Source organism: Pelophylax lessonae, assembly GCF_965119305.1.
Source record: "Pelophylax lessonae genome assembly, chromosome: 4".
Lineage (NCBI taxonomy): Eukaryota > Metazoa > Chordata > Amphibia > Anura > Ranidae > Pelophylax > Pelophylax lessonae.
Window position 1 is genome coordinate 154,710,663 of NC_138771.1, and position 12,392 is coordinate 154,723,054.

The window sequence follows — 12,392 nt, forward strand, 5'->3', positions numbered from 1 at the left end:
GCCATATATTTTTGTTGCCCTAATTAAAAAAAATGTATATTTATATTTGCAAATTTGTCAGCCTAAAAAACGGGGCAGGGTTGTTTTTACAAATACAGTGTAGCAAATAAAAACCTTTTTATATATTCACAAAAATGTGTATACATTTTTTATTAGATGTGCAGGAAGTCCTAGAGTTATTAGGTTCATTAGTTCAGATGCTGCTAAATTTGACCTGGGTATCTTATGAGTCAATGGTATCGGGTTGAAAAAGGGTTAGGGTGCTAGTTGTCCTAAACTGCACTATGCTGGTTATCAGTTGCAGCTTCTGTTTGAAGAAATAGAACCTTATCCATATATTTTTGTTTCAGAGAGAGAGACATTGAAAATTTCCTGGAGATGAGTCGAAACAAGTTCATTGGATTCACATTAGGACAGTGAGTATAATAATCTTGGTGTTCTCACCTGCATTCTATTGTGTACCAGTAGTCCCTGTTTGTGATGCATTTTCTCCTGTGTAGTGACATAGATACGTTGGTGGGATTACCGCGGCCTATCCATGAGAGTGTGAAGATTTTAAAGCAGGTAACAATAATTCATGTCCTTTCATATCTACCAAGTGTAATTAAGAGTAAAATGGATCCTGTTTTGGTCTTCATTGCCAACTTTTAAAGGGTGCTTATAAATGTAATTTTATTCAGTAAAGCCCTGCTAAGAACAGTAATCCATTGCAACCCATCACGCACCTTCTTTCTTTAATGAAAGTTAGAACAGTAAAAGAAGATGGCTGCTATCGGTTACAGATCACTCTGTCACTTTTAAAGTGAAACTAAACTCTCTATGAAACTAAACTCTCTAAATCAACATTAACTTAATCCTTATGCTGCTAGCATTAGTAAATAGATAGAAAGGTATAATATATTTCCTTGCTTTTACCTTTTTTTGTTCCCCCGCTTCTGTTTTATTAGATATAGCAGATCTTCATATTGCCATTTGCAGGAGCAGGACGCTATGTGAAAGCAAAGCTAAATATGCACACAAGGGGTGGCCCCCTGCTGGTGTCAAACCTCCCGCCCCATTTTCAGCACAGAGCTATTTTTTTTACCTAGAATTTCAGGAGTAAGGACCCTTTTAAATTTTTTCTCCTTCTCTTTTTTGCTTTTTTTATTTTAGCGCATTTGTTCCAGTTGATTAGATTTCTTTAACTTCAATCAACTGTGGTGCTGAGTGACCAGCAGGATATAATAGATTTGGGTAGTCCCCCTAGCACTGCCATTGATGGCACACAGACCCTCGCCTGGAGTTGGGGGGGGGGGGGGGGGGATTCGGGCTGCAACGTCTCTGGCCAGGAAGAATTTTGACACCCAAGTGGACGTCTGTCGGACTTCTATCGAGGCGCCATGTGTTCGGCTGATGATCTTGGATCAACATTGGATCAGAGGTGTTCATCTACCCACCTGGAAATACTTTGTTGAACAAAGAACTAGAAGTCCCAGATTTGCCTCTGTTGGACCATGAGTATTCTCCTGATGGGTATGGGTGCGCATCGGTTTACGTTTTAGATCATCTTCTCTTCGTTCACACCCCACTCCTTCTCCGTATACTTTTATTGTTGGGGCAATGTTTGTACTAGGGGCAGTGCTCTCAGTGAACTACTCAGGTGTACTACTTGTACACCTTTCATCTCTGAGCAGAGCTGTGCAGAGATGGCCAGTGTTTTTGAGTCACTGTGAGCGCTCAGTGCCAGGGTGGTGTGTACATTAGGGGTGGCACCTCGAGCACTAATTTTTAGGCACTTTCTTGTGCTGTTCCTGCTGGTCTAGCTTCCTAGAGGGGGCAGTCACCGCTTCACAGGAGAGCAGAGCAGGGCAACCGCTGCTTTGAGCATAGTGAACTATTGCCTTCTTACCAAGCTACAGACGGCTTTTATCTCTGCCAGGATTTAACCATCTTACAGTGTGACAGCTACTATCTTCCTGTGAAGTGGGTGCTGGTCAGAGGGGTGAGTGTGATCTTGAAGGCAGATCCCTATTTGCAACAGGTGCCAGCATGGCCAAGGCATTGCTGGCAGGTAGTAAAAAGGCAGAGATCCCAACTGGTAAGGAACCCACTGCTAAATGTGTATCCTGGGAAGCTTTTCCTCAGCAGAACTACTTTATCTAGCCTTCCAGACTCCTCTGCTCCTGGAGTCCTCAGCTTTATCCTCAGATACGAGTCATGTGCCCCCTTGACTTTTGACCCCTTTTCTCCCGCTATGTAAGGATTTTTATCACTCATGGACAGAGCCCTGCTATGAAAAACTGCTATCAAGCATCCCCTTCCATCTGTGTCTGCCTCCAATGAGTCGACGCTGAAGAATCACCTTCTTTGGCTTCGGGGACCCCCTGAGGCAGATTTCTCCCTTCAAATAGTGGATAGAAATTGCCAGAGGTAAGATTGGCAAAAGAGTTGGTCTCGCCTCTCATTACAGCAGTAATAAAAACTTTGGAGATGAGAAATTCTCCATGCCAGCATAGATTAAGTTCTCTATGGGACTCCCAAATCTTGACCAAGTCTTGGTCACATGCAGCCAAGTTGTTCTTTCTTGCCACACACTTTTCTGTCTATCCTTTTGAGGACGTGTTCTTCAAAAAGTGGTCTACTTCCCCAGTGGTGGACCCTCCCATTTCCCGACTAAACAATGCTATTATTGTTATTCCTCCCAAAGAAGCTTCCTTTTTTCGAGATCCCCCCTGAGAGGTAGGCAGAATGCACTCTGCATTCAGTGTACCTGGTTTCTGGAGCTTAATTAACCTGGTCATTTCCTCTGCTATGTTATCTCAAACTTTGACCAAATGGGCTAAAGATACCAAGCCAGGGTTTGACTTCTGAGCAGGTATCTCTTTTATATGGAATTAGTGGATCGGCTTGTCCAAGGTCTGCAATATCTATGTATCGCAGCCTTCGACTCTGGCCAGATGGTCTCTCCTCTGACTGTTTTAGCCATTGTTTTAGAGTATCTCCTCTGGCTTAAATGCGGGTCTGCAAGCCAGACTTTCAAAGAAGTACTTACTAAGTGCCCTTTGTGGGAGGCTGCCACTTTGGTGTGTCCCAGGAAAAAATCCTCAAAAACCTCATTGGTGGCAAGGGTAACTTCCAACCTCCAGCTTGGAAGAATAAAGAGATACGTCACAAAGCAGGACCCTCCTCCACTCACAAGTGTCTTTTTGAAATCCAAGGCTCCTCCTCCAAGGACAAGGCCTCCAAACCCTCCTCTTCCTCTGGAGCCAAATTCAATTGGCAAACCAGGGCCTCCAGCTCACAGAGAAGCTCCTCCACCTCATCACATGTTTGGAGACTATTTTCTAGCACACATTTCAGACAATTGGGTCCTGGAGGTAATCTCTTCCGGCTAAAAGATTTTTTTATGCCAGATCGTTCTTTCCTATCCAATCTACGTCCTTCTCCGCATCTAGCTGACTTGGATTCTGCAGTTAAAGGTCTCCTCCTGGATCTGGGAGTGATAGCCCCAGTACCATCCCCTGAAAAAATGAGGGGCATCTATTCTAATCTTTTTACAGTTCCAAAGTAGGACAAAATTTGTCCCTTTCTTGATTTAAAAGACCTCGAACACCTTTTTAAAGTGCGTACATTCTGTACAGATTTGGTGCACTCGGTGGTAGCTTCCTTACATCAAGGAACTTTTCTAGCCTCAATCAACATCGAGGCCATGTATCTCAACATCGCCTTTTGCCACAGCCACCAAAGATTTATTCAGTTTGCCGTGGCAGAGCTACACTACCAGTCCATAGCCCTTCCCTTTGGACACGTGTCGGCGCCACAAGTCTTCACCAAAATACTGGCTCATGGCTCTTTTTACACCTCCACGGGATATTGATTGTGGGCTATCTGGATGGCCTGTTCCTGTGAGCACAGTCTGCATCTTTATTTTCGCTTGGAGTACTTGGGACTTATTCTGGACACCCCTGTGGCCAAAGGTTTTTTTCCTGCAGGAAAAATTTGGAAGCTGCGTATCCCTTTAATTTGCTTACTTACTTTACAGACCGTATCCATCTGTTTGTTTTTGCATGAGGATTCTGGGTTTCATAGTAGCTTCCTTCAATGTGGTCGCATATGGGCAACACCATTCCAGGTCTCTACAGCGAAACAGTCTGGGCGAATGAAACCGAGTCCCTGGATCATTGTATCAGCTCATTTTCCTATCCCACCCAATCAAAGTGTCATTAGTATAGTTACTTAGCTCCTCCTACTTCTGCTGGCCGGGAAGTTGTTTCTCTTCCTCATTTGGAAAACTTTTAGCACAGATGCCAGTCTCTCCTCTTTTCCATTGGACGACTGTGACAATGCCACAGCAGTGACCTACACCAATTACCAGGGTGGCACCAGGAGGAGGCATCTCAGATTCTATGTTGGACAGAAATTCATGTCTCAGCCCTATTGGCAGTTCACATTCCGGGAGTGGACAACTGGCAAGTGAACTATCTCAGCCGCCAGAGTCTAGATTGGAGGAATGATTCCTGCATCCCAAAGTGTTTCTCCAGATTTATCAACATTGGGGCACCCCAGACATTGATCTCTTTGCATCCAGACTCTATCATAAGATTCCCAGGTTAAGAGATCCCTGGGCCGATGCGTCAAATGCTGTAGTTTCTCCATGGCATGAGTACTCTGATGTATGCCTTTTTTTCCCCCCTGAATCTCCTTCCCAGGTTGCTGCTTGTACATTTTATTATCTTCCTGGTTCCAGACTGGTCATGCAGGGTTCAGTTCACGGACCTCTTTCGGTTGGTTGCAGATGCACGGTATAGCCTTCCAGGTTTTCTTTTTCAGGGTCCTATCTTCCACTCTGCTTTATGGTCGCTGGCTTTAAAGAACAGGCCTCCATCGTTCAGCACCTTATCTCTAGCAGTTCTCAGTTCTGTAAGGGGCCAGGTTTCTGCTTTTGGCAATTCTTTTTCAACTTCCCTTGGCTTCTTTCTCCTTGATTCTCACTTTTTTTTTTCAGGGGGTCCCATGGGGGTTTCCCCCTTCTTGGCCCCCTTAACCACAATGGGACCTGAATCTTACCTTCTCAGGCTTGCAAAAGCCTCCATTTGAAAATATCCAAGATCTTCCCCTCTCAACTGTACCAAAAAAGGTGGCTATCACTCCAGAAATTTGGGTATCTGAGTTTGCAGCTCTTTCTTGTAAGCATTCACTCTTGGTGCTACACAAGCACAGAGTGGTACTTTGTCTTATGCTGGCACTCTTGCCAAGGGTGGTTTCAACCTTTTTTTCTGAAAGACTATATTGTCTTACCTTCCTTGTGTCCACATCCATCCCATTGGAGAGAAGTTGCTCCCCAATCCCTGGATGTGGTTAGGGTCATTAGAGTCTACCTCTCTGCTACAGCCTCCATTCAGATGACTGATTCCTTAGTATTCGTTCCAGATGATCCTAGACAAAGACAGCCATGTTCATCTTTCACTATTCCTTGATGGAATTGACAAACCGTGATTCAGACCAATGCCCTGACAGGCTGAGAACATCCATTCCTGCGCATTCCACCAGGTTGCTTAGTCTGTCCTGGATGTTTCATCATTTGGCTTCTGCTGTTCAGGTTTGCAAGGTGGCTACTTGGTTGGTTGCCTGTTCACAATTTTTTACTAAGTTCTACAAGGTTGACGTAGCTGCCTGAGCAGATGGAAACTTTTATGTACGGCAGTTTAAGTACTGCTGGGGTGGAGTTACTTGTTCTTGTTTAAATTTTTGGGCACACCCTTCTTTCTTTCTAGTACTTCTTCTTTGGGACATCCCATCCTTCATTAAGATCTGATGTGTCCTTCAGTGAAAGAAAATTTAATTTTTTTACACTACTTACTATAAAATCCTTTTTCTCCGAGTTCATTGAAGGACACATCACCTGCCCAGTGTTCTGTTTGGCTGTCTCAGTGTTTATTGTCCTGTTACTGCTGGCTACAAACTGAGCTCTGTGTTACCCACCTTGGGTGACTTTTTAGATTTGGTTGCACCTAGCGACTTTCTCCTGAAAGTGTTGACCTCAGATCCATCCCTTATGAATATCTGCTGTGTCCTTCAATGAACCCAGGTAAAGGGATTTTATAGTGAGTAAAAAAAATCCCATTTTCTCCTTTCATCCTTCCAGGACGGCCTACATTTGAGAGATTGTGGCTCCGCCTCACAGGAAACACAACTAATTTGCAGCTGTTTAAAAGGGTCCCACCCATCCTTGAGCTTCAGTTCAGTTGTGTTTCCAACCTCACATCGGAACGTTTGTTTTTTTACTAACCTAAGGCCGTTTAGGGCCAGGAAAGGTGGTCCTGAAAAGGGAAAACGAGGAAACCATTCCAGACCTGTTACTACAAGGACCTCTGATTCACCCCAGACCGCAGTTTTTTCAATTAACAGCCTGGGTAGTGAACGCCAAATATTAAAAGAGAAAGGATGCTCAGACAAAGTCATTGAGACCCTCCTTTCAAGTAGAAAGCCAGTAACTAGAAAAATTTATTCCAAAACCTGGAAAACATTTTGTACTTGGCAGAGTCAGAAGAAGGATTCCTCTGCCTCAACCCCAAGGATCCTGGATTTTTTACAGGATGGGGTAGATAAGGGGGTGGCGGTGAACACCCTTAAAGTACAGATAGCGGCACTTTCTGTTTTTTTAGACAAAAGTTTGGCCAAAGAACCTTTAATTAAGAGATTTCTGTTAGCCCGGAGAAGAGTATCTCCAATTAACAGAACTAATGTTCCAGCCTGGAACTTAACGCTAGTACTAGAGACATTATCTAGTGAAGCATTTGAACCTTTGAACAAAATGAATTTAAACATTTTGTCAATTAAGTTAACATTTCTGTTGGCAATCACCACAGCCAGGAGAGTGGGAGATTTGCAAAGCTTATCCATAAAAGAACCTTTTATGCGAATTCTCCAAGACAGGGTGATTCTTAAACCAGATCCACTGTACCTACCCAAGGTAGTGTCATCTTTTCATAGGAATCAAGAGATGGTTCTCCCATCCTTCTGTGAGAAACCTAAATGTGCAAAAGAACAAAAATTCCATTGCTTAGATGTAAGAAGATGTCTTCTAGCATATTTAGAAAGAACCAAGGGCTTTAGAAGATCTAGCCACCTATTGGTTCTACATTTTGGACCAAGGAAGGGTTTACAAGCATCAAAACCCTCAATCTCTAGGTGGATTAAACAAGCCATTAGTTTGTCATATAAGGTGTCAGGTACCCCCACACCAACAAGTCTAAAGGCACATTCCACAAGGGGCATGGCAACTTCCTGGGCCGAAAAAGCCGGAGCATCCTGGGAGCAGATCCGCCATGCTGCCACCTGGTCCAGCCAAGATACCTTCCTAAAGCACTATCGTGTGGAAGTACTGTCGCAACAAGACCTTGCCTTTGGCAGAAAGGTTTTACAGGCAGTGGTCCCACCCTAAGGTAGGCCAGTATGGATTCCTTTATCATCCTCTCAAATGTAGGCCGTCCTGGAAGGATGAAAGGAGAAAACTTACCGTTGGTGTACTGGTAACGGCCTTTCTCTTAATCCTTCCTGGACGGCCGGCCTACTTCCCGCCCAAGATGGTGGTGAGTTCTAAAAAATATGTATATAATGTATAAGTATATATGTGTAGCTGTATGTTATTGAATAACTATATTCCTTGAAAGTTCGGTTGGAAACTACTTTTCTATTACTGAAGCTCAAGGATGGGTGGGACCCTTTTAAACAGCTGCAAATTAGTTGTGTTTCCTGTGAGGCGGAGCCACAATCTCTCAAATGTAGGCCGTCCTGGAAGGATTAAGAGAGAGGCCGTTACCAGTACACTAACGGTAAGTTTTTATTCAGTTCCCTTCTGGTTTCTGGCCTAGGCTTTTTTTTTTTTTTTTTTTTTTTTTACCTTGAGTGGGGAGGGGCTTTCTTAGCTATGTACACTCTCCTGCCTGCCTGGGCTAAGGGTAAATGAATTCCAGGAAGTAAATGCCAAATTTATCACCTGTGTTTACTCACAATGGGTGCGACTAGAAATGCTAGGAAGGTGTTTTTCAAAGTAATTTCTCAATCTTAAAATAAAGCGTAGCGACATGAATGGATGGGGGAGTTTGCTTCGAACAATAGAAATTATTTAAATAGTGTTTCAGTTTGTGGTGTTCCCCTTTAAAGAATCCAAGAGAAATACACAAATGGTCCTTTTTTCTCGAAGATTGTAAAATCTAAGGGTTTCTTAGTGCCCATTTAAGAAAAGGTATTTTGTTTTTCTCCAGCGTCTGCCCAGGATAGCACATGAGAGAGTATGATTGCACCCCCCTAAGGGTAGGAGATGCAACAGGAAGACTTTAAAAGGTGGTCTCCCAGCGTAGTCCAGTCCATCAGTATTTGTATCCTTCATTAGAGGAAAGCCTACTGTTTGAGGTGTGCTGGAGGTAGTTAAGATCTCTCATGTACTGTCCCCTTTTACTGTGGATCTTGGTGGCTTACCTTCTATAGCCGTCATGGAGCACCTTTCTTCTTCACTCTCACATCAACCTCTGGGTTTGGAGTAGGGTGCAGTCCAGTGCTCCCTTCTCAGCTACATGATGCATTGATATTTAGGATTTCCCAGAGCCCAGACCCCATAGGGTTGTGGGTTCATATGGCTAATTCCAAATTTCTTTGCATTGTTGGAACTGATGGGCCTTCTAGTTTGGAGTCCTTCGGGTATTGTGGTCTTCTGATTCCTGGCAGGACTTTATAGTGCCTATTTTTTTTTCTCCACTCTGCCCTCTGCTTCCATGCTCTGGGGAGAGGAGAAAGTGACCATGGAAACGGGAACCAATCGCACCAGCTAAGCACCGCAAGAAAGGTCACACAGATCACATTTTATCTCTCTGCTTTTTTTTTTTTTTTTGTGGTTCATGTGTACAGATGTGATGTACTTTACTGATCACATATACTGTATACTTGGAGCAAACGCATTTAGAGTTTACCTACCTACCTACCTTATTGAAGATTCATATGCACATTCATACTGATGCTTTTTGTACTTTTCTGTATCTTCTGTATTTGTCAACATGGCAAAATACTTAAAAGGCTAAAAACAAAAAGTTTATTAAAACGCACAGATTTAATATTCTAAGGAATCAAGCCAGAAAAAAATGGTGGGGAAATCAAGGCAAGGTGAAGCAGGGGATTCCGTTTATTCCTGCTGGAAAAGCCAGGAAACCTCAATAAATCACTGTGTCCAGTAGGAGGAAGATTGACGCTGTTCCTACTGAATAGGCACAGCATTACTCCCAATGTGTATGATCAGAGGCTCATAGAGTTTGCCTTCAAACCTTATTCAATGTTTTCTTCTTATATTTCCTCCGCGAGACCTTGTGAAAGCCTCATCACTTTTGTCCCTGTTAGGAGAGTTGGTTCACTAGAAAGTGTTAGAATCTGTGCCAAAAGAGGAGGTTGGTCTAGGTTTCGTCTCTCAAGGGTTTGTAGTAGAGAAACCTTCAGGCAAGTTTTGTCTCCTCCATAATTGGAGTAAATGCAAATTGCTAGTGCATCTAGTGAATACTGTATATGATCTTGGTGTTCCAATAATCTCTAGCTGCAGGTATAGATTGGCAATCTTAGGCCCCTTTCACATGGGCGGTGCGCCCAACGGACTCCGTTTTGCTCAGCGGGAATCGATCTCCACTGAGCAGGCGGATGACAGTTCTGTCTCCGCTCTGTGTGCAGAGACAAACTGTCAATACCCCCCTCTCCTCTATGGGGAGATCGGATGAGAACGGACCGCCTGTCTGTTTTCATCCATTCCTCCAGAGGGATGGAAAATAGGGTTTCCATCTGTTCGGATTTCACGGACCGGATCGGATAGCAACAGGTGTCCGCGGAGAGGTCCGTGCTGACGTCCACTGCTCCATAGGGCTGCATGGAGTATCCGATTTGGTCCATTAAAAAACTGACAGGCGGTCCGAATTGGAAAGCACGTGTGAAAGGGGCCTAAAGCATATGGGGTATAGCTCCATTAATGTAGTTATTTTTCAAGCTAAGCAGATAACCTGCTGCTTAATAGAATGGCACTGATTTGCATACTGAGTCTGATTGACTAAATTACTTGAATGTTCAAATTTCAGTTCCCCAATTGCATAAAAAGAAATTTCTGGTTTGTGTAATGCATATGCACATGATTGGATAATCCAAAGTGAATCTTCTCACATTTTTATTGTGTGAACATATTTAAATCCTTTAGTAAATTCATTGTCAGATAATCCAGGAACAGCTACAATAAACTCTTAAGTATTGGAGGGGCTAGTAGATGGGGAAGATGGTCTATAATCCGGAGTGAATATTACCTATATTAGTCATTGAATATTGTATAAATCCTTAGTTACAGTATATATTGACATTATGCTTTTAAATGCCGTTTGATATGTGCTTCCAATATCTGTTGAGACTACCGATTTCCATGTCAGCTGTTCCCTGCATTGTCATGAATAATTCAGGCTAAAGAGTGTTTGACTCAACAGTGCTCAGCTTTAGATTACTCTATTTGGGTTATATGATGCAACATAATGATGGCACTTTACAACTTTATCTTTGCTTATCTTTGCTTTTCCAGCACAAGTATGTTTCAATTTCTGATGTTCAGATTAAAAATGAACAAGAGCTGGAAAAATGTCCCATGTCACTGGTAAGAGAATAGTTTTTCATTATATTACAATTGTTGGAAATGTGTGTGAAAATCCATTTATGTACATCTCAGTTTCAGGGCTCTTAGCCAAGCACCTCCAACTTTGTTGTTTTGCGTCAGGTGTGCCCTAATAGAACTGAGTAGTATATTTATTCCCGTTGCACACTTTCCTGGTAAGGCTTTAGGAGTGGTGGGCGCAACAGCAACAACCAGCTGGAACTGGAGACGTCACAGATCAAATGCACATATTCGCCAGCACACCACGGATAGTCAATTACATCCAAATCTTTATTGAAGAATGATCCATCACCAAAGACATAGCACGACGTTTCAGAAGCCACGCAGGAACCCTTCGTTATATGCCTGACGAAGGGTTCCTGCGCGAATACGGAACATTGCATTATGTCTTCTGTGATGCGATCATTCTTCAATAAAGATTTGGAAGTAAATGAGGATCTGTGGTGTGCTGCCGAATATGTGCATTTACCCTAATAGAACTGAGACACCTGACACACTGTGCATAGTGAGAAAAAACTGAGGAATTGATTCCCAGATTGGACGATGAGGGTATCGGGGTAAGTTCCTTGATCCAAAAATGTTTAGGTCTTTCTAACAGAATAAAAAGAAAAGTATTGGAGATCAACATTTAACATTGATGACATTCTTTTGAACAAGGTAGACCTGCCAAACTAAAGGCTGACAGTGAGTTTTCGTAGAGTGGTAAATCCTCAGTTCTATACTAGTCCTTTCCATGATATTCTCTTATTAAAAACAGTATGTTAGGCATCATTCAGTGGTATCTACAAATTAATTAGTGGTACAGAATAAGTAGACTGTGCTTGTGCCATATATAGCATAGCTAAATACCAATCTCACTTACAATATGCCTAAACTCAAGAACAAAAATGTAACTTTTCTGTCATACATCACAGGACATGTTCAGAGTCTTAACAATTTTGTGATAATGCCACCTTCAGGTGAATGAATATTTGCCACAAAAGGCATGAATCCCTACCCTAACATGACCTCTTTCAGCTCAGCACACCTCAGTTTTTGAAGGTGAAGATTTTCTGTATTAAGCCTCATTTTTAGCTCCCCTGGTGGGGAAAAGGATTGGCTTTTCTGGATCAGTCACCTACAGTCCTGGGCCAAGAGGGAACGTACCCCATCCACGCTATAGAAGATCAGAAAAGCCTGTAAGGTTGCTGGTTGGCACTTGATCCTGCAGGCAGGGAATATTTGGGTACTTTGTATAGAATGATTTGCTGGCAGGGTGCTATATAGGTTCGGGGCAGTAATCCCCTGCAGAGGTAGTAGAGACCCTGAAGGCCTCTGAGGCTATGGACACTGTGATGTGGAAAGATTGGGCTCTTTGCAGCGCTGCAGCAGATGGTGAGTGTCCATGGTATTCTCACAAATTCCCCCTCCTCCCCCTTTTCTTTTTTTTCCCCCCTCTCTTGCAAGGTGGGCCTGCCTTGTTCCCCTGCCCCTCCCATGCCTCCCTCCTTTTTTCTAGTTAGGACAAGCCTTTGTTGTGCAAGCCAGGGCGCAACGGCTTGTACCGATCCTCCTGCAGCAGCTGAAAGCCTTCGTCTCCTCCTTCTTCCCGTCAGCATTCAGTTTCTACAGGAGGAAAATACAGGAATTGGTACCAGTATGCCACCCCAGCTTTCACTCTTGTCTATCCCTTCTTCCTAAGCTGTATGACCCCCTGTACTCTGGTCCCCTGCCCCCCATGCTCCTCTAA

The 12,392-nt window shown here is 43.3% G+C and overlaps 1 protein-coding gene across 1 annotated transcript in view; it reads left to right on the forward strand.

Annotated features, from left to right (window-relative positions):
- Positions 1–12,392, forward strand: part of STRIP2 (striatin interacting protein 2) — a 120,107-nt gene that overhangs the window by 52,404 nt on the left and 55,311 nt on the right. The window contains exons 11-13 of the mRNA XM_082255298.1: positions 351–416; positions 501–564; positions 10,574–10,645. Coding sequence (XP_082111424.1) covers positions 351–416; positions 501–564; positions 10,574–10,645 — 202 coding nt within the window. The remainder of the gene's footprint in view (positions 1–350; positions 417–500; positions 565–10,573; positions 10,646–12,392) is intronic.